Source organism: Dipodomys spectabilis, unplaced genomic scaffold (genome assembly GCF_019054845.1).
Source record: "Dipodomys spectabilis isolate Male_0828 unplaced genomic scaffold, ASM1905484v1 ptg000273l, whole genome shotgun sequence".
Classification (NCBI taxonomy): Eukaryota; Metazoa; Chordata; class Mammalia; order Rodentia; family Heteromyidae; genus Dipodomys; species Dipodomys spectabilis.
The window spans coordinates 9,769,656-9,796,931 of NW_024870950.1; the positions used below are offsets into that span (position 1 = coordinate 9,769,656).

General features: G+C 45.8%; 1 protein-coding gene and 1 pseudogene across 1 annotated transcript in view; both read right to left on the reverse strand.

The window, feature by feature from the left end:
* The window catches only part of LOC122126068 (pyrethroid hydrolase Ces2e-like), a 53,573-nt gene that overhangs the window by 5,109 nt on the left and 21,188 nt on the right, over nt 1-27,276 (reverse strand). Inside the window, exons 2-8 of the mRNA XM_042700613.1 lie at nt 3,566-3,770; nt 2,519-2,660; nt 1,530-1,663; nt 1,190-1,448; nt 686-784; nt 281-421; nt 59-139 (exon numbers count right to left, since the gene is read on the reverse strand). Coding sequence (XP_042556547.1) covers nt 59-139; nt 281-421; nt 686-784; nt 1,190-1,448; nt 1,530-1,663; nt 2,519-2,660; nt 3,566-3,770 — 1,061 coding nt within the window. The remainder of the gene's footprint in view (nt 1-58; nt 140-280; nt 422-685; nt 785-1,189; nt 1,449-1,529; nt 1,664-2,518; nt 2,661-3,565; nt 3,771-27,276) is intronic.
* On the reverse strand, nt 19,992-25,985 carry LOC122126050 (annotated as a pseudogene).

Genomic DNA, 27,276 nt, shown 5'->3' on the forward strand with positions numbered 1-27,276 from the left:
ACTGTGTGAACACATACCTTGTGTTCCCCATCCATTGGGACAGTGTCCAGATTCTTACCATGAGTCTTACTGTATTTTTCATAATAGCTGGTAAGGTCTGTCTATTTATTCCCTTTATGGTGTCAGCAAATCCTGAGACCTGAGTGGTGGGGAGACAGCTTAAGTTTGGAATTACATGGTCACGATGGTTTCATGCCCTGTACCATCATGCACCCCCTGCCACTCACACACATAACAGATGAGCTCTCCAGACTACTAATGAATTATAACTAAGTCTTACCATGGGGAGGAGCCAACCAAACTCATCATTGTTGACACCAATGATGCTGGGAACTGGGTAGAAGTCAGCAGAGGCCAGTAGCTCCTTGGGTTGCCTGGGTAGGAAGACCCCATCCACCACACCAGCTGTGTTTGGGGAGGACTGAGAAGGTATCAATCAGGAGTTGAGGTCACCTACCACATATTTTCCAGTATCCTCATGTTACTTTCATGCCATCTCAATTCTTCCAAGTATTCTCTCCCACATACAACCCAAGAGATACAACACTTGGGTCAGCCTCCCTTACTCTTCATTTTGTTTCCAGGGCTACGTGAGCAGAGTCATTGGTTCAGAGTATTATGGTGGAGTGATTCACACCCTATGTCTTTTCCCCTGCCGGACCCCACCCCCATCATGCAGCCTGACCTTGGTAATAGCCAGCATTTCCTCTTCATTCTTGCCCCTTAGGCAGCACACCAGGGCCTCTGAGTCCACCTGCTCACAGGCAGACAGGTTGGCCACCATCTGGAAAGCAACCAGTCAGGGCTGCTCCATCATTCCAGGCAGGAGGATAGGTTTTCCCAGACCCAGATGGGTGCAGTGCTTCTAAATCTCCCAGGGTATGGAGTGTGGGGTTGCAGGAATGAAATTGTTCCCACTTCTCTGATGCTCAGAGGCCTCAGCCAGAGGGGCCATTCTCCCCTGCTTCCTTGCATAATTCTGTCAGGGATGATGGAATTTGGCCACAGAACCTACACAGCTTCTGTGAAGCAGAGAGGTGTGGATTCTGACCCCTAACACTTCAGTGATTCCAAAGGACACATTCCAAAGGAACCTCCTTGTTCCTTGTTGTTCCCAGAAAAAAAGAACCAGAGGCTGTGAGGATGAAGGGTGAAACTGGATCTGGGCTGGATGGCTGAGGGTACTCACCTTGACAATCTCCTCAAAGGAGCTGGTGATTAAGCCAGGTGCCAGGGCCACTCCACTCTGCATGATGGCCCCATGGAAGAGTCCTCTGGACATGGGGGACACGACATGTAAAGATATGCTCATGCCACCTGCAGACTCGCCAAAAATGGTGACACGGTCGGGGTTGCCTCCAAAGTGGGCGATATTCTTTTGGACCCAGCGTAGGGCGGCCACTTGATCCAGGAAGCCCCAGTTGCCAGTGGCATGCTGGTCTCCAGTGCTGAGAAGTGACAGAGACAAGGGTCACAGGACTGTCCTGGCTCTGCCTGGCTCTTATTGCCCAACTCAATCCCAGGCTCACCTGAAGAAGCCTGGGACTCCCAGGCGGTACTGGATGGTGACCACCACCACATTCTCAGTGGCTGCCAGCCTGGATCCATCAAACAAGGAAGCTGCATTTGTAACCAGTCCACCACCATGGATCCACACCATTACCTGGCAAAGTCAAGACAGCTGTCATAGATTCTCATCCATCCCCAGTCCTACCTCTGCTGTCTGTTACACTGTCCATGGCTTTGGCTGTGGGCACTTGCCAACATAGAAAGGACTCTGTCAGGGACTTTCTGGGTGAGGGTTTCAAGTTCAATCACTATCCTTGAGGTCAACTCCAGGAATCCAAGTGTGAATTAATATCTCCAAGACTGGAGCATTGGTGTCCTTACTTTCTTACCCATCTAAAGTGGAAAGAAAAGGGGCATTTCCCTGATAGTCTCACTTTAATATGAGTCAAAAGGATCACACACTAGCATTGACACAATAGATATTCCTCAAGTTGGGTGATCTCAAAGTTCAGCACATGGGTTCCTCAGGGAATCTTCTGGGCTCAGGTTGATAGAGTGAGTTCTTGTTTGGTTAAAGAGCCAAGGCATCTAACATTTAGGAGCACCTAGGACTCTGCATCCCTATACCAGTTGTGTTACCCTGCCTGGATGACTAGTTTTTTGTTTTTGCTTTTTTTTTTTTTTTTTTTTTGGGTCTGGTCGTGGGGCCTGAACTCTGGGCCTAGGTGCTATCCCTCAGCACTTCAGCTCAGGGCTAGAGCTCTACCACTTGAGCCACAGCGCCACTTCCAGCTTTTTTCTTTTTGCTTATGTGGTGCTCATGCATGCAAGGCAAGCTCTCTACCACTGAGCCACCTTCCCAGCCCTGGGTGACTAGTTTTTGGAAACTGGCAATGAAACGTCTCATTAGGTTCCACACCGCCTCAGATCCTAGGCTCTTCTTCCCACTACTAATAGTCTTGCAGAAGAAATGTCCTCCCACCAAGGCTAGCCAAATTCTGATACTCACAGGTAGGGCAGAGCTCTCATTGGCACTGGCAGGTGAATAGATATTGAGGTAAAGGCAGTCTTCAGATGTGGAGAAGGGAGGTATATTGAGGTTCAAGATAATCGTAATCAGTGTATTAATTGAACTAGCATCTTGCAGACACCTAGTTATAATAATAGACAATTATTCTATTCCAGCATTTGTATCATAGTCACCAATCTGACCTGGAGGCTAGATTTGTTCCCAGCCACTATGAACCTGTGCTGCACTGGTGCCTGTTATGAAGAATCTTCTCTCATATCTCTTCCAATCAAAGTTCAAGCCTCAGGCTTGGGATGGGAGAGACTCCCCATCTCAAGCTAGGATGAAGCTCTCACCTCCAGGGAACCTTCACATTGTTCGGGGTCATTGGATTTCTCTCCCTTAAGGCTTGGAAAACTTGACTCATAGAGTCTCCTAGAAGCATTGTCTGCAAGGGTTGACATTTACTCCTTCTCTATGTGCCAATTGAAGCCTAGCCAGGGTTACTACCACCACATCAGGGTAGAATGAATGAATGAAGGTCAGTTACCCATAGGGTAGTGAGACATTGCTGAAATTCAAATCTGGACCATATTCCTTCCACTATGTCTCCAGTTGGAAGCACATAGATGTTTCCTCAGCCAGTGGCACCTGGCCCTTTGAGTTGGCACAGTGACTGTGAAGCTTGTTTTCTCCTCACTCTGTCCTCCTTTGTGGTCTGTAGCATCTGCTGCTGGACCATGAGTTTGTCAGGTCCATACAGCCAAGGCAAATCTTTCCCAGGGATGCCTTCTCTTGTGGCAAAGAACAATCGGCATGATCCAAGTCCTGACTTAAGTATATTTCTGTGTTATGGCACTGATCATATGCAAAGCCAGAAAAATGAGCATGGCAAAACTGAATCACAGCCACATTCATTGGAAAAATCTACATGGGAAATTCTACAATGCAGAAGGAAATGGAGCGTGGGGTTTACATGGGAGAAAAACTCAGCCTGGGACCAGGTGCCCATCCCACCACAGAAATTCTCACCCTGGAAGAACTTACATGGCTGGGTAGGAGGTGGTATTCTTCACACCACTCCATGGTTCAGGGGGCTCTGGAGGGGCAAACCGCAGTGGTCCTATAGGTGGCTTGGCAAAGGGAATGCCCAAGAAGGTGTGGACTGCTACATTGGTGTCATTCACATGGACAAGGCTGCCTTGTACCTGCCCGGTGTGTGTGGTTCTGATGGGGCTGGCTGGGTCCTGGCCTGTGAGTAGAGAGATGCACATGAGAGTTGGGTGTGTCCCCTCAGCTGCCACTCACATTGTGGCTCCTGTTGGCTCTATGCCACCTACAGCTCAGCCTGACAAGGTCCTCCGATGTGCAGGTTCAATGGCTTCACATACCTTCTTCCTGCATGATTGTGCTCCAGCACTAGTGTATGCACTGGACCTGACTCAGAACTTCTAACCAGGCAGGATCCCTGAGGTTCTTTGGGACTTGATAGCATCATTAAGCCCTAGGAGCTTCCAGGTTGGGTCTTAGGTGATGGAAGAATAAGCATTCTTTCCAGCAAGCTAAGAGGTTTTACTAGGAACTACCAGGAACGAACAATTCTCAAGGAACTCACACTGGAGGTGTAAAAAATGCCAAGAAGAGGGGCTGCAAGGAGAGAGTCACACAGCTTTGATTACTTGGTGAAAACCCTGGCTGGCTTGTGTTGGGGATTGAAGAGGGAAGAGGCCATTGGAAATCATCTTATGGCCCACATCAACTTAGTTTGAACTATCATGATAGTTGTTTAAGTGGATAATGCATATATTGGCTATATTTCCCCTAACTTAAGACAGAGACCCCTTTTGTGTATGCTCACACTTGGTAGTCCCAAAATTCCTGCTCCTTCAGATGTTTTAAGACATCCAGTCAGAGCCACAATCTCTGGCTATTTTGTCATCAGTACCAATTCCACCTCTACTGGAGCCATCTTTCCCTTATTATCACCTTCAGGTTGAAATTCAGGCAGAAATTCATGAATCTGATCTGTTTGTATACAAAAAGTAACTCTATGCCCCTAAGCACTGTCTGGGAGCTATTTGTGAATCAGTTAAGTTTCATGTTGCCTGGTATGGCTGAAACCAAGATAGCAACCACAAATAGACACCACAGACAGCAATTTCCCAATATCTTTCCAAGTCCAAAGACATACCACTGACTTCCATGTTGTCTCTGTAAGAGTTTTGTTTTGGTCGGTCGTGGGGTTGAACTCTGAGCCTGGGTGCTGTCCCTCAGCTCTTCAGCTCAAGGTGAGTGCTCTACTGCTTGAGCCACAGAGCCACTTCCAACTTTCTAGTGGTTTATTGGAGATAAGAGTCTCATGGACTTTTCTGCCTGGGCTGGCATTGAACCATGATCCTCAGATCTCAGCCTCCTGAGTAGCTAGGATTACAGGCGTGAGCTACCAGTGCCCAGCTCGCAAGAAGTTTTGACTAGATGGGAACAGTGATCCTGGATCTCACTGTGGCCCCACCAGCCGCTCATGCTTCATAGTTGTTACAGGAAAGGGTAAACATTGCTCATAGGTTCCTGTTAGAGACCAGCTACCTGCATGTTGCTTCAAGCCCTTCATGAAATGTTATGAGGAACCTGAGCCATGCAGAGGCAAAAAGTGACCCTTGAATTAGGAGATTTAAAACCCTGGGTCTTCTGTATAGCAAGATTTGCACAATTAACTTCTCCTGATATTTGTAGTTGTTATTTTGGACTCACTGTTTCAGAATCACTAGCAAGAGCCTGATCAAGAGCAGGTAAGGGGCTCGGAATGTGGCTTAGTGGTAGTGCTTCCCTAGCATCTGTGAAGCCCTGGCTTGGATTCCTCAGTACCACATAAACAGAAAAAACTGGAATTGGCATTGCTGTGGCCCAAATGGTAGAGTGCTAGCCTTGAACAAAAGACGCTCAGGAACAGTGCCCAGGCCCTGAGTTCAAGCCCCGGGACAGGCAAAAAAAAAAAGAAGGTAAGGGAGGGAATCTGGTAGGAGTAGGCCTTGGGTGAGATGAGGGCAGATTAAATAGGAGAGGGTAGGGAATTAATCAGGGTCCACTCTAGCTTGGTCTGGGGTGAGGGTATAAAAAGTTGCACAATCAATTCTGGGTATAATTCTCTGGTGGCATGAGCTCCTGATAAGGGCCTGAGGACTTTGTGCTAGACACAGGGCATATTCCCTTTGTCCTAGGAGCTAAGCCAAGCCTTTTTCCAGAGTTGATACCTACGTGAAAGAAACCCAGTGGCATCTCAATTCAACTTCATGATGTATTTCTGGGGAGGTAGAGCTCTTCCAGAACCAGAAACATTTGCTGGGGCCTATTGGATCATGCCAAGATACTTTTGTAGGGATAAAGGAGACCCAACTGGGGACAGAGGATAGTGTGAATAACAATTACATGAGCAGATGCAGGAGCAGTTACAGCTACTGTTGCCACAACACACACAAGAGGGAAATGTTCAGAATCCCCAAGTCTGCTTGGCACATGTCAGTGCATCTCAGACTCTTTCATTTGGGGCTCACTCCTCTGTTTCCTCGGGTACCTATGACCCTCTCTGAGCTATATGATCATCATCATGGGCATTTTGTGGTGCCTGAAATAGCACAATTTTCCCATACTATCTGTCATCGCCACATGTTCCTTCCTCTTTCTCATCTCCAAGTTCAAACTCTGCTCTACACAAGGTAGCAGATCTCATCCAGGTCCCTGTCCCCCTTTCCCCATGTCCCCTGCAGGTGTCTTACCCTGGATCAGGAGTGGAAGAATCAGGAGCCCACAGGCCACTGCAGTCTGCAAAGCAGGAAGTTGGTGCAGCATCATGGCTGGCTCGCAAGGATGGTTTCTGTGCCTTTATGCAGCACACTGTGACTCATCAACAGGAACAATTCACCTAGACTTTGCCCAGACAGGGAGTAGGTGGGGACATAGGAGAGGCTGGGCAAGGTTGATCCTGCAGGAGAGGGGCATAGATGGGGTAGTGGGCTCAGGAAGTCAGTGGTTAGCACTCTGGGTGTGAGCTCTTCCTTTCCTATTTTTCCTTTGTCTTCCTCCAGAGGTGCTGTGTGGCTTCTGTAGCCCTGGAGATACTGGGAACTGTCACTGAGGTGAAGGTTGTACTGGAGAAATTCAGGGCTGGTCTTCAGAGAAGCAGGCTCAGGATCCCACAGATGCATAATGCCCCCTACCTCCCATGGGGTAAAGGTGAACATTTGAGCAGAGACAGGGAGCTATTCCAGTGCTCATGTTGAAATTCCCCCTTGATCTCATTGTTCATAGATTACCAATTCCCCTCAAGTTCCTCATCCCTCAGAGTCATGGTCTGAGGGTCTTCATGGATGCCTTCCTAAATGGAATGGCTGGTCCCTTTAAACCTACTTATTTCTGTGACATTTTTTGTTGTTGTTGTTGTTGGTCATGGGGCCTGAACTCTGGGCCTGGGCACTGTCCCTCAGCTCTTCAGCTCAAGGTTAGCACTCTACCACTTGGGCCACAATACCACTTCTGGGCCTCATGCATGCAAGGCAAGTACTCTACCACTGAGTTACCTTCCAGCCCCCATCTGTGGCATTTCTTAAGGACCCATTCCCCTCCAACCTGTGGTCACCCACCCTGGTGTCTGAGATCAAGGGTAGTCATTTACCCACATGAAAATAATTTAAAAGGAACCTACTGGTCGCAGCACTGCAAGGAGACAGGGGTCTCTGGGCCTGTGTTAATCTAGGAGCAGGTCTGTGATCACGAATGTGTGAAACACAAAGATCCTGCCAGGATGGAGTGAGACAGCAGGGCCCAAGAGCTGCTGCCCAGCCTGACTTCCCAGAGGAAACGGTGCCCGTGAAAACCAGCTTTGATTCTTCAATCCAGTGTATAATCCAGTTGAACCTACAGCCAGTGTATAATCCAGTTGAACCTACAGCTTGGCGTGACGGCTCTCCTTCTTAATACACTTCCTGTAGGACTCATTTCTCCTAGCATGACTTAGGTAAAGATTCTCTGAACTCCATTCCAGATACAAGGGTTCATGTATATACTCAAGGTCTCCAATCTAATGAACTCTGGCCCAGGACCTGCTCCCAGACCATTCTACCCAGACTCGAGCAAATATTCTTGTCAGTCATAGTTTGGAGAATAGACAAAGGGACAGATCACCATCAGCACATGTTTATTGCAGAGTCTCTAGCTAAAGCTTAAAGATTCTCTCCTGCTTACATGCTAGGGTTTTGTAGTAGATTCATGAGAATGGTAGTGTAATCTGGTAGGGGCTGATAAGAAGGTAACTAATTTGGTTCTTCTGTCCCTGGATTCTGTGTGTGTGTGTGTGTGTGTGTGTGTGTGTGTGTGTGTGTGTGTGTGTTATGGGGACTTCAACTTAGCTTTTTCACTCAAGGCTGGTGCTGCACTCCACTGGAGCTACGGCTCCATTTCTAGCTTTTGCTGATTATCTGAAGATAAGAATCTAATAGACTTTCCTTCCCAGGGTGGCTTCAAACTGCAATCTTCAGAGCTCAATCTCTTGACAGTTAAGTACAGCCCACCCTAGTGTGGCTCCACTCATGCATTCTGGTGGGAGTTGGTAAGAAAGTAACTAATAGTGAGATATAGATACCATGCAAACTGGATCATAGCTGAAGAAAGGAGGGAATGAAGCAGGGGTGTCGGTGAAATAAGGATAGTGGTTCTAAGTGACATGCCTTGTCCTCACAGCCATCCTGGCACCTTGCTGGGTGGTGGGGACCTTTCACAGATCCAAAACTGCATAGAAATTAGATATGCCATTCTTTGAATTGCAGATATTTAGCCCCAGGAAAGCTTTGCTACAGAGAATGCTTACCCTTGATCATGTCCCTTGGTGGTTTGATTTGCTCACCCTGAAACAGCTCCCCTAGATGGAAAGCTTTGCTTGCCACTGAGTAATTCCCTATATAGTTTGCTTAGTTGGGTTGGGTCGCCAACCCCAAAATGTGGTTTTTGTCTTTAAGAACCTTGTGTAAGCTACATTCTGGGCTTTAGGTCTTTAAGACTGGAGTCCACTTGCAGTTGCCAGCTTTCCAATAGAGACTCCCAATTGGACCTTTGAAGATATGGCTTCTCTGTTTCTTCTGATTAAATTCCTGCATAACATGGTACAAGGTCCTGACCTGGCACCAGCCAAATGGGTTACTGCTAGATAAGGGGAGAAAGTGAGGCTGGAGTGTTAGTAAATCAAGACAGTGGTCTGGAACCTCAGGATAAGGACATTTGGCTAATCAGACTCAATAGCTCTCTGACCTGTCAGCTGAGGGGATGACAGTCTAGGTCTTTGATGTTCAGGGTTGAGTAACAAGTTCACTTATTTTAACTGAACATCATAATGTTTCTTCTTAATACCGTGGCTGTGCACCACTGCAGAGCTGAAGGTCCTCGGGTGCTCTGCCACTTCCTGAACCATCATTCAAAGACCCTGGCATCCAAATAACCAGGCTAATAGTAAAAACATGGAATGAAAGGGTTTTAGAAGCATTTCTGTATCTTTGAGGAGGTTAATGAAAACTTACATATACTTAGTGATCTGGACAAAGATGAGGAGAGGGTCCAGGATAGGCAGAGAGAAAGAGACAGACCTAGAGCAAGAAAAAGTGAGTAAGAAGGAGAAAGAGAGAGAGGCAGACACAAACACAGAGAAACAGAGAAAAAAGCATCAGAGACACAAGCTGAGTGATGGTGACTATACCTGCAACCCTAACTTCTCAGGAGGCTGAGATCTGAGGATCCTGGTTCAAAGCCATTTGGTGACAGTTTTATCTTCAATTAAGCAATGAAAAAACCCAGAGTAGAATCCAATACAAATGAAAGCATACGTATCCATAAAGTTGGGTTTGAAAGTGTTCTAAATATCTTGATTAAAAATAGCAGATAGAAGAGGAGCTGTGGCTTATAGCAGGAGCACAAAAGCTCAGGGACTGTACCCAGGCTGTGAGTTAAAGCCTCACCACCAATAAAAAAAAAGCAAGAAGATAAAAGAGCAAAGTATGTGTTATGCTTAGATATATATCACTTGTGGGTGGATGAAAGTGGTGTGTGCATTCACAGAAGCACTCCTCAATAAAAGAAAGGAAGTATACTTGATTCTCAAAGTATTTATCATAATGATTATAAACCACTAATAACGCCCTTAATGTGATATGCCATGTTGGGCTATTATTTTCCCATATATATGTACATATATGTGTGTGTGAATATATGTAAGGGATTAGATACACACACACACACACACACACACACACACACATATAAATATTCTATATAGCAACTAAAAAACAGTTGACGAAGCAGTAATGACTCTTACTTATAATCCTAGCAATTCAGGATGCTGAGATCTGAAGATCAAGACTCAAAGCCAGCCCAGGCAGAAAAATTTGAGACTCTTACATGCAATTAACCAGGAGCAAGACAGAAGTGTAGGTTGGCACAAGTGATAAAGGTCCAGCATTGAATAGGAAAAGTCAAATGAGAAGGCAAAGCCCTGAGTTCAAGTCCTAGTACTGGAATAAGAAACAAACAAATACAATCTGGTGTTTTTTTTTTTTTTAATTTTATTTTATTGTAAAGCTACTATACAGAGGGTTACAGTTACATGAGTGAAGTAATGAGTACACTTCCTCTTGAACATTGTTACCCCCTCCATTGTTTTCCCCCTACCATCCCCTCCATCCCTCCCTTCCCCGAGGTTCTTTTTTTTTTGATTGTGATTAAATGATTACATAATTTCAAAGTCACAAGTTCATTCTAACTTCCCTGGAGCAAATTGTCTACCACAGTCTGTAATATATAACAGTGTTCACATGTTATATACCATGTTTGTGATCAGCAGCATGGGGATATTTAGTAGTGGTTCAACCAGATGAGCGGGAGTTCTTTGTTTCTTAAGTCCTGTTAGTTTTGTCGTATCACCTAACCTTTTGGATTTAGCATCCACTTATCAGGGAGACCATGTACCGTTTGTCTCTTCGTTCTTGGCTTACCTCGCTCAACATGATTCCTTCTACCTCCATCCATTTCCCTGCAAATGCCATTATTTTGTCATTTCTAATGGCTGCATAATATTCCATTGTGTATAGATACTACAATTTTTGGATCCATTCATCTGTGGTGGGGCATCTAGGTTGTTTCCATATCCTAGCTATTGCGAACAGTGCTGCAATAAACATGGAGGTACACGTGTCCTTGTATATTGGTTCCTGTTGTTCAGGGTAGATGCCTAGAAGTGGTATGACTGGGTCGTAAGGGAGGTCAATCTTTAGCTTTCTAAGGACCCTCCAGACTGCTTTCCAAAGTGGTTGTATAAGTGTACATTCCCACCAGCAGTGTAATAGGGTTCCTCTTTCTCCACATCCCCTCCAGCATTTGTCGTTGGCTGATTTGTGGATGTGGTACATTCTGACTGGGGTAAGGTGGTATCTCAGGGTTGTCTTTATTTGCATTTCCTTCACCACCAGGGATGATGAACATTTCCTCATGTGTTTCTTTGCCATTTTTATTTCTTCATTTGAGAAGTCCCTCTTTAGTTCCCTTGCCCATTTAGTAATTGGTTTGTTAGGTTTGGGAGGGATTAGTTTCTTGAGTTCCCTGTATATACAGGATGTTAACCCCTTGTCTGATATATTGCTGGTAAATATTTTTTCCCAATTAGTTGGTTGTCTTTCTAGCTTAGTTGCGATAGATTTAGCTGTGCAGAAGCTTTTTATTTTAAGGTAGTCCCATTTGTGGAGTCTCTCTCCAACTTGTTGTGACCCTGGGACTCTGTTCAGGAAGTTCCTTCCTGTGCCTATTAGTTCAAGTGTCTCTCCTACTCTGTCCTGCAGTAGTTTCAAAGATTCAGGTTTAATGTTAAGGTCTTTAATCCATTTTGAGTTGATGTTGGTGCATGGTGATAGGCTGGGGTCCACTTTTAGTTTTCTGCATGTGGCTGCCCAGTTTTCCCAGCACCAGCGGTTGAAGAGGCTGTGTTTCTTCCATTGTATGTCTTTGGCTCCTTTGTCGAATATCAGCTGGCTGTAGGCCTGTGGATTTATATCTGGATCTTCTATTCTGTTCCATTGGTCTTCGGGTCTGTTTTTGTGCCAGTACCACGCTGTCTTTGTGATTATAGCTCTGTAGTAGAGTTTGAAGTTCGGCATGGATAGCCCTCCCATATTGTCTTTATCCCCTAGAATTGTTTTGGCTATTCTAGGTCTTTTGTTGTTCCATATAAATTTTTGGACTGTTTTCTGTATTTCAGTGATGTACGTCATTGGGATTTTAATAGGAATTGCATTGAATTTGTATATTAGTTTTGGAAGTATCACCATCTTTACTATATTAAGTCGGCCTATCCAGGAGCATGGGAGGTCTTTCCATTTCCTAGTGTCTTCTGCAATTTCTTTCTTTAACTTTTTATAGTTCTCATTAAATAGTTCTTTTACATCTTTGGTTAGGTTAATTCCTAAATATTTTATTTTTTGGGAGGTTATTGTGAATGGGGTTGCTCCCTTTATTTCCCTCTCTTCCTGTACGTTATCAGTGTATAGGAAGGCAACTGATTTTTGTGGGTTTATTTTGTATCCTGCTATTTTGCCGAAGTGACTTATGATTTCTAAAAGTTTGGGGATGGAGTTTTTGGGATCGTGGAGGTATAGTATCATGTCATCTGCAAAAAGGGATAGTTTAACTTCTTCTTTCCCTATGCGGATCCCTTTAATGTCTTTTTCTTGCCTTATTGCCCTGGCTAAGGGTTCTAGGACTATGTTGAAGAGGAGTGGAGACAGTGGGCATCCTTGCCTTGTTCCTGTTTTTAGGAGGATTGGTTGTAGCTTTTCCCCATTAAGTATAATATTGGCTATTGTTCTGTCATAAATGGCTTTTATTGTTTTTAGAAATGTTCCTTCTATTCCTATTTTCTCCAGAGCTTTTAGCATGAATGAATGTTGAATTTTATCAAAGGCCTTTTCTGCATCTGTGGCGATAATCATGTGATTCTTGACCTTGGCTCTGTTGATATGCTGGATTACATTTATTGACTTACGTATGTTAAACCATCCCTGTGTCTCTGGGATGAAGCCTACCTGATCATAGTGTATTATTTTTTTTATGTGTTTCTGGATTCTGTTAGCTAGAATCTTGTTAAGGATCTTTGCATCTGTGTTCATCAAGGAAATTGGCCTGTAATTCTCCTTTTTGGTTGGGTCTTTGCCTGGTTTGGGGATGAGTGTGATATTGGCTTCGTAGAATGAGTTTGGGATAGCTCCCTCCTTCTCTGTTTCTCTGAAGAGCTTGAGGAGTATGGGTATTAGTTCTTCTTTAAAGGTCTTATAGAATTCTGCTGTGAATCCATCTGGTCCTGGGCTTTTTTTTGTTGGAAGACTTTTGATAGCTTCCTGTATCTCATTATAGGATATTGGCTTATTTAATTGGTTAACTTCTTCTTTGCTCAGTGTGGGTAACTTGTATTTCTCTAAAAATGCATCCATTTCCGCCAGATTATCTTCCTTTAGAGAGTATAGCTTTTGAAAGTAGTCTGTTAGAATTGTTTGGATATCTTGGGTACGTGTTGTGATGTTTCCCGTGGCATCCCTAATCCTATTAATATGGGTTTCCTCTCTTGTTTTTTTAATTAATCTTGCCAATGGGCCATCAATTTTGTTTATTTTTTCAAAGAACCAGCTTTTTGTTTGGTTTATTTTGGTTATGGTTTTCTGATTTTCTAATTGGTTAATCTCTGCTCTCAATTTGGTTATCTGGCTTCGTCTAGTAGCTTTAGGTCCCATTTTTTCTTGTTTTTCTAGCTGTTTTAGTTGCAACATGAGATTATTTACTTGGTCTGTCTCCATTCTCTTGATGTGGGCACTGAGGGCAATAAATTTGCCCCTCAGGACTGCTTTTGCTGTGTCCCACAAGTTTCTTTGTGAGGTGTTTTCATTTTCATTGAGTTGTAGGAAATGCTTTATTTCTTCTCTGATCTCTTCTGTTACCCAGGCCTTGTTAAGGAGTGTGCTGTTCAATTTCCATGTATTAGAGAAATTTCTGCGGTATGCTTTGTTATTGAAAGCTAGCTTGATTCCACTGTGGTCAGATAGGATACAGGGGATTATGTCGATCCCTTTGTATTTGCTTAAGTTCCTTGCATGAACTATGATATGGTCTATTTTGGAGAAAGTTCCATGAGCTGCTGAGAAGAATGTGTACTGTGTTGTTTTAGGGTGAAATACTCGGTAGATGTCAGTTAATTCCGCTTGAAGTATGGCCTCACTTAATTCGGTAGCTTCTTTGCCAATCCTCTGGTTGGTAGACCTGTCCTTTGGTGAGAGTGGCGTGTTAAAGTCTCCTAGTATTATCGTATTGGGATCTATTTTATTCTGTAAGTTTGAGAGCATTTGTTTAACATATCTGGGTGCACCGATATTTGGGGCATATAAGTTGATGATGGTTATATCCTCCTCTTGGATTGTTCCCTTTATTAATATGTAGTGTCCGTCCTTGTCTTTCTGTACTGATTTTAATGAAAAGTTTATTTTGTCAGATATCAGGATAGCTACACCTGCTTTCTTATTGGGGGAATTTGATTGGTAGATCCTTTTCCACCCCTTCACTCTGAGTTTGTTTGTATGTTTGGCTGAGAGGTGGGTCTCCTGAAGGCAACAGATGGATGGGTCTTGTTTTCTGATCCAGTCCTCAGTTCATTTTCTTTTAATTGGCGAATTCAGCCCATTTATATTAAGAGAAAGTATAGAGAGATGCATTGTTGTCCCTGCCATTCCGTTTTCCTAAGTTTTTCTTCTTTCCTTTCCTCCTGTGCTTGCTCAGTTAGACTTTGAGTAATGCCTGTTTGGGGCAGGTCCCAGTTCCTGGTTGCTTTCTTCAGGTTGTGTCCCCCCTCTTAGAATTCTTTGTAATGCCGGCTTAATGTTTATGTATTCATTTAGTTTTTCTTTGCTATTAAAAGTTTTCAGTTCTCCATCGAATGTGAATGCTAGCTTTGCCGGGTATATCAGTCTGGGTTGGCAGTTATTGGCTCTCAGGGCTCGTATGGTGCTTTCCCAGGCTTTTCTTGCATTCATTGTTTGTGTGGAGAGATCTGCAGTGATTCTAATTTTTTTCCCATTGTAGTATAGCTCCTTCTTCATTTTTGCTGCATGCAGGATTGTTTCCTTATTATTCAGATCCATCATTTTTACTATAATGTGTCTAGAAGTGTTTCTCCTGGGATCTTGCTTGTTGGGTGTTCGATAAGCTTTTGTGATGTATTTAAGATGGTCGTTTTTGAGGTGGGGAAAATTTTCATTGACTATCTTGTTAAATAGGTGTTGCATTCCCTTGCTCTGGAATTCCTCACCTTCGTCCACTCCGATTATGCGAAGGTTAAATTTTTTAGCATTATCTGCTTGCTCTTGAATTTCCCTTTGGTTTAATTTGAGTGATTTTTCCATATCTGTCACTTTTTGGTCCAGTTGGTGTATTCTGTCTTCTGTATCTGACACTCTACCTTCCATTTCATTCACTCTGTTGACAGTGGCTTCTATTGTGGTTTGCATGGTGGAAATGGATCCCTTTATGGATTCAATGTTGGTTCTCAGAGTACTGATCTCACCTCTCAATGAGGTGAGATCATTATGCATTACCTCTAATTTGGCGTTTATCTCACTTCTTACTGAGGTTTGTGCAGCTTCTATTTTTGCATCCAACTTTTGTTTGATATCCTGTATATCTTTTGATAGTTCATCCTTGTGCTCTTTCAATTTCTGATCCATTTCTCGCTTTATTTCTTGAGTCATTGCCTCCAGCAACCCTTGGATGTAGCTTTTGGCTTCCATTCCTGCTTTGCTCCCACTGGGGCTCTCCCCTGCGTGGCTGCTGGCTTTTGAGGTGAGCTTGCTGTCCTGGGTAGTGGTAAACCTTGTGATTTTTCTCTGTGATTTTCGCATGGGGGTTCAGGAGACTGCTCTTCAATCTTGTTTTGGTGTGTCTGTCTTTGTTTGGTTGCTGATTCTGTATTGGTAGATAGAGTCTGTGCCTGATCTGGATTTTGTTGGGAGCCTATTTCCAGCTGCTATTCTGACTTACTTAGGATTCTCAGCTTTCTGCTGTAGATTGCTGGCAATTCCCGCCTTTGGAAGGGTTGAGCAGCCTAGACTGCTTGTGTTTGCTCCTGCGGGTGCTCTTGGGAAGACCAGATGCTCTGGATGCACTCTCCCAAATACTGGAGTCTGTTATGGGCTCCTGATTTGTTTTTGTTTGTTTGTTTTGGGCTGGTTGTGGGCTTGAACTCTAGGTTTGGGTGCTGTCCCTCAGCTCTTCAGCTCAAGGCTGGCACCCTACCATTTGAGCCACAGCCCCACTTCTGACCCTTTTTGCTTTGTTCAGGCGCCGGTCCCCGGGCCTGGTTCCGGCCCCAGCCTGGAGCGCGCTCGTTAGGCCTGTGCTAATGTGTATACCACCTAGGTTATGCAGCCTGGAGGACACAGTTCAAATTTCTTCTACTGTTGGTAGTCTTGACCCAGGGGCGCTGTTCCTGGCTTGGGCATTTAAGCTCCCTTCCAGGGGCGCTCTTGCTCTGGCCTGGCCAGCAGAGTGTGCTCCACCGGCTGGTGGAGCTCTCAAACAGTTCCCAGTTTTAGTGGGTCCTGTGGTCCAGGTGTTGGGGTAGGGAGTCTAGGTCAGGGTCTGGGGATTCCCTCCAGCTCTGGTCTCCCTTGATGGATTCACTGTCCCCTGTGGGGTACTCACCCTGTAGGTCGTCAGTTGTTGTTGCAATCCGAGTTCAGTTGGGGTGGTTGTGGGCTGGGTTGGGTGGCCCCCGCCGGGTCGTTGCGATCGCGATTGGGCAGGTGTTCTGCGGACAGGTCCCTTTGTCGCGCTGCTGGTGCCGGGCGGCTTTGGCGGTATGGAGCCTCTCCGCTCCGGTGGAGAGTGAGGGGTGGGGGTGGGATCCTCGTGGAGACTCCCGGCTGGTAGGTTTCTCTGTTCCTGGCGATCCGCTGTTCTGCAATCCGGTACCTGGTGATCTGCAAGCAGCCCCCTGTGTCTCTGTGGCTCCGGCAGCCCCCGCCGGGCCGGCTGGCCGGCGGCTTGGCGCACTGCCGTGCGGGCAGTAAAGGTTGGGGGAGGGGTCTTCGCTCTTCTCTGTTCTGAATTTCTTCTTTTCCTCTCTTTCTTTTTTTGTTATTTTCCACCTCTGGTTTTTCTCTGAGTGTTCGTCTTTTTGTTGTTGTCGGTCTCTTGGGGAGATTAAGCGTTGGAACTCGAACTCTCTTTTTGGTTGGAGAGAGCTGTGGCGTTTCCCTACTGCCCCGTCGCCATCTTGGTCCGGAAGTCCCAATCTGGTGTTTTAAAAAACCCAAGTAAAAGGAAATAATTAACTGTGAAGAATGTGAAGGAAGTTCTTAGGATGAAAGAAACATTCTAACACATATAAGAGTTGATGTATGTCTCATATATATGTTCAGATTTACCAAACTATACAGGTGAATGGGTGAATTTAATTGAAAATAAACTAGTCCATAACAAAGCACTTTGTGCACATGTGTGTATGTGTATGTGTGGGTCTTAGAGACACTTAGAAAAAAAATTGGCCTAATTGCTATCTACTTGGAAGTTAGAGAAAAAAATGGGGCTTACCGAAGGATCAACATGGGCATTTGACCCTGGGGTAGTGGTAACATGATCGATAGTTCTTCATTTCAAGAGGGGCTGGTGTCTTGGAGTAAACAGAGATGGGGGAGGCGAGATTAGCAAGGAAGCAAGGGGCCCAGGCCCAGTGGGAAATGGAGGTCAGTAATCACCAGAGAAGCTCATCCAGCCATGGGGGCATTTATTGAGTGTGTCTAACAAGACAGTGCTTAGGCGAGTTGGTCATGAATATCATGCAGGCAGTGTTCATAGGATCAGCTGGTTAGGTGGCTGGCAGAAAAAAGAGGAGATGATTGGCTAAGTAAATGTTAGAGTCAGTTCCTATTTCCTGGTAAATGTGTGAGCACCTCCTGCTGACCCTCTGTATACTCAAGCCCAGTCCTCCTGACATAGATCCCTACAGCTCTACGTGCTTCTCCTCAGTCCCCTTGAGCTCCTAGATCTTCTGGGGTAGGGTCTTGGTCCAGAACTTCAGCCTGGAGGCCTTCAGGGCCTGGCCCTTGAAGACACAGGCATCACTGGCACTTTTCAGAAGAGGAAACTTAGACCTTCAGTTTCTAGTCCAAGATAACATAGATGGGAAATTCAAGCCATGATTTAACCAAAGCTTTTCCCAGTGGGGTCACCAGGAAGATGGCGGAAACATATAATTCTTAGCCTCAAAACTCATTCTAGAAATTGAGAATGTATCACTTACTGTGATGAGCACCTTTGGTCTTTGCAAGGCCTCCTCCTGCCTGAGGCTTCTCACTTCACAGACCAGATTCCAGCCAGCTTCAACCTAGCTATCTTATCACCAAAGAGGAGCAAGGACAACTCCAACTGAGGGGTCACTATATCATAATTTGTCTATACCACCAGGTTCCCATGCACCTGTCTACTTGTATGAGTTCCAACATCCTCGTGGCCTCATACAGGGCCTCAAGCCCCTGCATGTGAGGGCTGGCCATGGCAATGAGGTTGACTTTGTCTTCGGGTCCTCCTTGTATGGCAGAAGCTGTTGAGTCTTTTTTGTTTCCATAAGGTGGAGTGGGCCACACTAGAATCCCTGTAGGTGATTCTCCTCATGGTCTACCTAAACTCAGAGAGAGGACAAGATCAAGTGTGCAAAATATTACCATTCAAAAAGCTGCAGGTATTTAGAATCCAAGCCTTTTCCCAAGCAGCCTGTGCTCCCAACACTGTCCCCACCTGCAATAAGGTTTCAGGCATAGGTACAGACTTGATGATTGGAAGTGATGAATCTGCCTTAATTGTTCCCCAGGACTGAGGGTAGAAATGTCCTCTAGTCCAGGAATACACACTGGTATATTCAGCTGGAGGCTGGGATGGGTAATGGAAGGTTGTACAATGGGAGTGTTTGAAACTGGGTGGGGCAGAAGGAGAGGATCAGGCCTGGTATGGAGGATCAGACCACAGTTGAATAGAGAGTGGAGAGCAGCGGTAGACATCCTGAAATTGTTTCAAGTGGGGATGCTTGTTCTCTTCTGTGCAGATGACTTTTCTGAGAAGGAGCTACTGAGCAGGAAGATGGTGAAATACTGGGCCAACTTTACCTGGAATGGGTAAGATAATATACCTAACCCTGACTGTCTGGAATGGGATCCACCTAGTGATCCCCTTGGGGCAACCTCATGAGCATGCGTGATCTTTATGTGACAGCTCCCCCTCAAACCCCAGGGCTCACTCACACAGAAACAGTGCACAGAGACAGTTTTGTGGAAACATCTGTACTCACCTCTGTAAGGTGGCTCAGATCCATATGGAACAGACACTAGGGGGAGGGCCTTGTTTTCCTATATCAGAAAAGTTTCTCTGATTCCTTGCCACCCCACTCCTGATGTTTTGGGCTGCTTGACATGACCCTAATGAGGTGGGTGGGTCCAGGCTCACAAGGACTGAGAATGACCCTCACATCCCCTCCTCCTGGGGTATTCTCATAGGAACCTCAACAGCGAGGATCTGCTCCACTGGCCCATGTTTGACCAGAATGATCAATACCTACGGCTGGAATTTGTTGACATGTGGGACATCAAGTGTCTGGCATTGGGATCTTGAGAAAGACAAGCGTGGGGACTTGGATACTACAGAGCTGCCATGGGATTACAGTTCTGAGCTGTCCACTGTGTAGTCAGGACTCTGCTACAGATGTACTCACACTGAAAATGTGCTACTTGCAGTGCAGGCATCACAAACATGAAATCCTCATCATGTTTTGTAACTGGGCTTGGGAGGCCTGGGGGAGCCTCAGTGTCCTCCATGTACTCTTCCATCAGCAGGTGAGCACACTCAGCAGGCAAGTTCTGTGCCAAGAGGATCAGAGAGAGGCAGGCTAGGCAGGTTGTGCAGTGGCAGGGAGGAGGCAGTCTCTGGGTGGGGAGCTGGCACCTGGACTGGGAGATTAGTAGAGGGAGGAAAGAGCCAACTGGAGTAACCCTGCCAGAAACACATATCTCATTCTGTATTCCTGGAGGTTACAGTGTTACCAAATATTTTGAGATGCCCAATCCATTGGTGCAGGTGTCCTGATCCTTAACATGAGTCCTACTGTGTTTTGCATAACAGCTAGCAAGGTCTTTCTGTTTATTCAGCAAGTCCCCATATCTGATTGATGGGGAGACAGTTTAAGTTTGGGATGGCTTGATCATAAAATTATCATGTCCTGTTCTATCCTGCACCTCCTGCCACTCATACACTTGGCAGATGGGCTCCCTAGACTGCTAATAATTTATAACTAAGTCTCACCAGGGGTAGAAGCCAGCCATACTCAACATTGTTGACACCAATGATGCTAGGGACAGGGTCAGCAGGCCCCATCCACCACTCCAGGGATGACCTTGAAGGTCTGAGGAGGCATCCATGATCAGGACTTGAGATCACATAACACATATTTTCTATTATCCTCTTCTTATATCAACCCCATCCCAAGTCTCCCCAGAATTCTCTCCCACACATATCAGAAGTAGTACAAAACTTGAGATAGCCTACCTTGTTCTTCCTTTCCTATCCAGAGCTACAAGAAGAGATTTATTAGTACACAGTATTAGGACTGATGTTTCTCTCCCTGTATTCCTTTTCCCCTCATGGAGAAGAGGGCAAGTTCCCCTGCCTGACCCCCACCACACCATTCAGCCTGACCTTGGTAATAGCCAGCATTTCCTCTTCACTATTGGCCCACAGGCAGTGTACCAGGGCCTCTGAGTTCACCTGCTCACAGGCAGACAGGTTGGTCACCATCTGGAAAGCAACCAGACAGGGCTGCCTCACCCTTTGAAGTAGCCAGAGAGGTTTGCCTAGACCCAGACTGATGCAAGTTACTCTAGATCTCTTAGGTATAGTGTGTGGATTACTGTAGGTGTGAAATTGTTCCTACGTTTGCGATGCTCAGGAAGCTTGGCAGGAGGGGCCATCCTCTCTGCTTACATGATTAGGTCCACATGGGAGAATCTTGGGTGTAGACTGCTGGGCCACAGACCATACTCAGGCTCTGTGAGGCTGAGAGATATGGATTTTATCCTTGAGCCTTTAGCACTTCCCAAGAATTTCCCAAGTTACCTCCATGGTCCTTTTAGTCCCAAACAAGCAGAGTGAATCGGGGACTTTTAGGGTAAATCTGGATCAGAGCGGCTGAGGGCACTCACTGAGAAGACTGGTTCAAAGGAGCTGGAGATGAGGGCTGGCACCACGGCCACCCCACTCTCCATGATGGCACCATAGAAGAGTCCTTGGGACATGGGGGACACGACATGTGAGAACACACTTGTACCACCTGCAGACTGGCCAAAAATGGTGACACGGTCGGGGTTGCCTCCAAAGTGGGCGATATTCTGCTGGACCCAGTGTGGGGCGGCCACTTGGTTTAGGAAGCCCCAGTTGCCGGTGGCATGCTGGTCTCCAGTGCCAAGAAGTGGCAGAGACAAGGGTCTCATAGGGCTGTCCTGACTCTGCCTGGCCCTCATTGCCCATCTTAATCCCATGCTCACCTGAAGAAGCCTGGGACTCCTAGGCAATACTGTATAATAACCACCACCACATCCTCAGTGGCTGCCAGCTTGGATCCATCATACAAGGAAGTCATACCTGTAACCAGTCCACCACCATGGATCCACACCAGCACCTGGGAAAGTCAAGACAGCTGGTATTGATTCTCATTGAGGTCCATTCCTACCTTTGTTGTCCATTACACTGTCCATGGCTTTGTCTATGGGCAGTTGCCAACATGGAAAGAACTCCCTCAGGACCTCCTGGACTTATTTCTGGGTGAAGGCCACAAGTCCACTCCACTAATCTGAGTCTGAATTAATGGCTCTAAGCTGAAGTATTGGTGCCCTTACTCTCTTGTCCACCTAAAGTGGAAAGAAGAGGGGCATTTCTCCCATTGTCTCACTTTCAACACTTGGGTACCTCAGTAAGTGTTCTGGGCTCAAGTTAGTACAGTGAGTTCTTGTTTGATTAAAGAACCAAGACCTCTATCAACTGGGAGCAGCTAAGATCTGCATCACCTACCATTGGTGATTTACCCTTCCTGGCAAGTGGTGTTTGGAGCCTGATAATGAAACTTCTATTAGGTTTCACACCACCTCAGAGTCCAGGCTGTTGTTGTCAGTATGAGTAATCTTGCAGAAGAAATATCCTTCTATTAAGGCCAACCAAGTCCTGATGCTCACAGGCAAGTTAGAGCTCTCCTGGGCACTGGCAGGTGAATAGATGTTGAGATAAAGGTAGGGTTCTGACATGGAAATGGGAGGTATAGTTAGCTTCCCCATCTTCTGTGTATTCATTATATCAGCATTTTCAGACACCTGGTTATACTAGTAGACAATTATTCCAGCATTCTTTTCATGGTTGAAAATCTGAACTTGAGGTTAGATTTGTTCCCAGCCACTGAAAAGCTCTACTGCACTGGTGGCTTTTTTATAGTCTTTTCTCATGTCTTTTTCAACCATGGTGTAGACCACATGCCTAGGTTGGGTGAGGCTCTCCATCTCAAGCTAGGATGGAGCTCTGACCTCCAGGAAGCCTTTATGTCGTTGGTGGAATTGGATTTCCCTCCCCATAAGCCTTGGAAATCTTGTCTCATGGAGTCTCCTAGAAGCATTGTCTACAAGGGTTGACATTTACACTTTCACTCTGTGCCAATTAAAGCCTGGCTAGGGTTGCTGCTACCACACCAGGGTAATATGAATGAATGAAATTCTGTTACATATCAGGTAGTGGGACATTGCTGAAATCCAAATCCATACCACAGGGAACTGTATTCTCCTTCCACCATGTCTATGGTTGGAAGCACATAGACTTTTCCTTAGCCAGTGCCACCTGGTCCCTTGTCTTGGCACAGTGACTGTGGAGCTTGGCTTCTTGTCAAGGCCCCCACTGCTGCCCTCCTCAGGGATCTGCAGCATCTGCTGCTGGACCAGGAGCTCTGCCAGGTCCATACAGCCAAAGTGAACCTTTCCCAGGGACACTTCCTCTGGTGGCAGAGAAAAATTGACATGATCCAAGGTACGGCACAAGTATATCTCTGTGCTTTAGCACCTGGTGCTAGCACTGCTCATATGCAAAGCCATATGAGCCTGGTAAAGTTGCTCCACCCACTGAATCTCAGGAAATTCATTGTAAAAATCTACCTGGGAAATGCTGCAATGCAGAAAAAAATGGAGTGTGGGGTTTACATGGGAGAAACACGAAGCCTGGGCCAGGGTACCCATCCCACCATGGAAATTCTTATTCCACATGTAAATGGGTGGTTAGGAAGTGCTATCCCTCACATCACTCCAAGGTTCAGGGGACTCTGGAGGGGCAAACCACAGTAATCCTACAGGTGGCTTGGCAAAGGGAATGCCCAGGAAGGTGTGGACTCCCACATTGCTATCCTTCACATGGTTGAGGCTTCCCCGCACCTGCCCAGTGTGTGTGGTTCTGATGAGGCTGGCTGAGTTGTGGGTAGAGAGATACACATGAGAGTTGGGCGTGTCCCATCACATTGTGGCTCCTCTTGGCTCTGTGCCACCCACAGCTCAGCCAGACAAGGTCCTCTGATCTGCAGGTTCAATGGCTTCACATATTTTCTTCCTGCATGACTGTGCTCCAACACCACTGTTTTCACTGACCTGACCCAGACCTTCCTACCAGGCAGGCTCTCTGTGGTTCTTTGGGATTTGATAGCATCGTTAAGCCGATAGCTCCCATCTTGGGTCTTATGTACTAGAGAAAAAGCATCATTTCCAGCAGCCTAACAGTTTTTACAAGGCACTAGCAGGACTCTGGGGATTGGACTGGACATTTCCAACCCTCAAGGAACTCACACTGGAGGTATAAAATATGCCAAGAAGACATAGGGCTGCATGTAGTATGTCACACAGCTCTTATCCAATTGTGAAAACCCTGGCTGGCTTTGTTGGGGATCAAGAATAGAGGAGGCAATTGGAAATGATCTTATGGTCCATATCAACCTGTTTGTACAATCATGATAATTGTTTAAATGGTTGTTGCATACATAGTTTTTTTCCTACCTCATACAGAGACCTCTTTTGTTTGTGGTCACATTTGATAGCCATAAAACACCTGCTCACAATCCCTGGCTATTTTGTCATCAGTACCAATCCCACCACCATTGGAACCCTCTCTTCCTAAATATCACCTTCGGGTTGTAGAAATTCACAAACCTGATCTGTTCTTGTAAGAAAAGTAACTCTCCTGCCCCAGAAGCTATTTGTGAATCAGCAAGTTTCAGGTCACCTGGTATGAGTGAAGCCAAGATAACAACCACAAGTGGACATCAGTGACATTAATTTACCAACATCCAAGTCCAAAGATATACCACTGACCTCCATGTTGTCTACACAAAAAGTTTTGGCTACATGGGAACTCTGACCCTGGACCTCACTGTGGCCACCAGCCACTCATGCTTCATAGTGTTACAGGGGAGGATAAACATTGCTCATAGGCTCCTGTTAGAGACCAGCTGCCTACATGTTGCTTGGAGTCCCTCATGAAATGATATGAGGAACCTGAGCCATGCAGTGTCAAAAGGTGACCCTTGAATTAGGAGAGTTAAAACCCTGGGTCTTCTGAATAGCAAGATTTGTACAACCAGCTCCTCCTGATATTTACAGTTGTTATCTTAGACTCACTATCTTAGAATCACTAGCCACAACCTGATCAAGAACAGATAAGGGAATCTAGTTGGAGTAGACCTTGGGCGAGGTAAGGGGAACTACATTAAATAAGAGAAGGTAGGGAAGTTCAACAGGACCACCCTGGGGTGAGGGGATCAGAGGTTGATGAATACAACTCTCTGCTGGCATGAGCTCCTGATAAGGTCTTGGGGATTGTGTAGGTGGCACAGGTCAGATCCTCTTTTGCCCTAGAAGTTAAGCCAAGCCTTTGTCCATTGTTGATACCTACATGAAAGAAACCCAGGGGCATCTCATTTCAACTTGATGAATGAAGGGCAATGAAGGGGACAACTCAGAAACAGAGGATAATGTGTATGACGATTACATTAGCAGATCCAGTAGCAGTTACAGTTATAGCTGCAACAATGCACAGAGGAGTGAAATGTCCAGAATCCCTAACATGTCAGTGCACCTCCAACTCTTTCATGTTGGGCTCACTCCTTTGTGTCCTCAGGCATCTCTGACACTCTCTGACCTATATGATCTCCACCCTGGGCATTTTGTAGAACAATTTTCCCACATTATCATTTATCATCATCTGTCCATTTCTCTCTCCCTTCTCCAAGCTCAAACTCTGCTCTATACAATGTGGCAGGTCTCACCCTGGTCCCTGTCTACCCCACTTGCTCCCTGCAGGATTCTCACCCTGGATCCAAAGAGGGAGAAGCAGAAACCCATAGACTACTGGGGTTAGCCAGCATCATGGCTGACTCACAGCATTGTTTCTGAGCCTCTATGCAGCACACTGAAACCCACCAACAGGAACAATTCATCTACACCTTGCCCAGCCAGGAGTTTGGACCTACCAAGGAGGAGGCAGGGACATAGGAGAGGCTGGGCAAGATTGTTCCTGCAAGAGAGTGGCACTGATGGGGCATGGTCACAGAAAGTCAGTTGTTAGCACTCTGGGTGTCAGACCTTCCCTTCTCCTACTTTCTCAGTGCTGTGTAGCTTCTGCAGCCCTTGAAATACTAGGAACTTGCATTGAGGTGAAGGTTGTACTGAACAAATTCAAGACTACACTGAAGAGAAGCAGGCTCTGGATTCCACAGATGGACAATGCCTCTCAGCTTCCATGGGGTAAAGGTGAGCATGTGAGCAGAGACAGGGAGCTCATTTTGAAATTCCTCCTTGATCTTATTGCTCATAGGTTGCCAATTCCCCCTTAAGGTTCCTCATCCCTTAGAGTCATGGTCTGTGAGTCTGCATGGATCTTCTCCATCTAGGAATGACTGGTCCTTTTAAACATACTTCTCACTGTGGCATTTCTTAAGGAGCCATCCATATATTTACCCACCAACAATCTGTGTACCCTGATGGCTGAGATCAAAGGCAGTCAATTACCCACTTGAACAACATTTAAAGGGAACTTGCTGGTTAAAGCATTGTGAAGGCTCTCTGGGACTGTGGTAATCTGGGAGCCAGGTCAGTAATCTGGAGTGTGTGAAATATGTAGAATCCTGCTAGGATGCAGTGTGACAGAAGGATATGCTACATAGCACAACCTGACTTCCCAGAGGAAGTGGTACCAGGCTCAATACCACATGGTCTTCATTGCCTGTGAGAATCAGCTTTGATTCTCCAAACTGGTGCATAATCCTGTTGAGAGCCCTCAGCATGGCGCCACAGGCATTCATTCTCAGTGCCCTTCCTGGAGGGCTTGTTTCCCCTGGCGTGACTTGGCTGAAGAGTCTCTGACCTCCAATCTAGCCACAAGATCTGATGTGCACTCAAGGTCTCCATTCTAATGAACTATGGCTTAGGACATGGTCCCAGACTTGTCCCAGACTTGACTCTTTTACCCAGACTTGGCAGATGCTCTTGGTAGACTCACTCACAGTTTAGAGAATAGATAAGGGACAGATCACCATCAGCACATGTTGGCAGAGTCTCTAACCAAAGTTTAATGTTTCACTCCTGTGTACAGGCTAGGGTTTTGTAGTAGATTGATGGGAATGCTAGTGTAATTCACTAGGGACTGATTAGAAAAAAAAAAAAAAACCTAATGTGGTGCTTCTGTTCCTGGAATCTCTGTGTGTGTGTGTGTGTGTGTGTGTGTGTGTGTGTGTGTGTGTGTGTGTGTGTGTGTGTGTGTGTGTGTGTGTGTTGATACTAGGGCCTGAACTCAGGGCCTGAGAGCTATCCCTTAGGTTTTTCACTCAAAGCTGGTGTTACACTCCACTGGAGCTGCAGCTCCATTGCCAGGTTTTTGCTGCTTAACAGGAGAGAAGAATCTCATGGACTTTCCTGCAGAGGCTGGCTTCAAATCCAATCTTCAGATCTCAGCCTCTTGAGAGTTAGGTACAGGCTACCAGTGCATGGCTCAATCCATGCAATCTGGTGTGGGTTGATCAGAAAGTAACTAATACTGAGATATAGATATTATGCAAACTGGGGCATAGATGAAGAAAGAAGGGAATGAGGGAAAGGTGTTAGTTCATGGTCCTGGTCTAGTACCAGCCAAATAGGTTACCACCAAACATGGGGAGAAAATGAGGCTGGAATGTGCATAAATCCAGGCACTGGTCTGGAATCTTAGGATGACATTTAGCTACTCAGACTCAATAGCTGTCTCTGACCTTCATTCTCCTAACCTTAGCACCTGGGCTGGGGAGCTGAGAGTCTAGGTTCTTGAAGTTCAGGGTCCAGTAATGAGTTCCTTTATTTGCACTGAAAATCACAATGCTTCTTCTTAATTCCGTGGCTGTGGTGAACCAAAGCAAGACTGAAGGTCCCCATGTATGCTGACACTTCCTGCACCGTCATTCAGAGACCCCGACATCCACAATCACCATGTTAATAGTAACAACATGGAATGAAAGGATTTTAGAAGCATTTCTGAATATTTTAGGAGGTTGATGAAAACTTACACTTAGTGATCTGGACCACAGTAGAAAGAGAGAGAAAAAA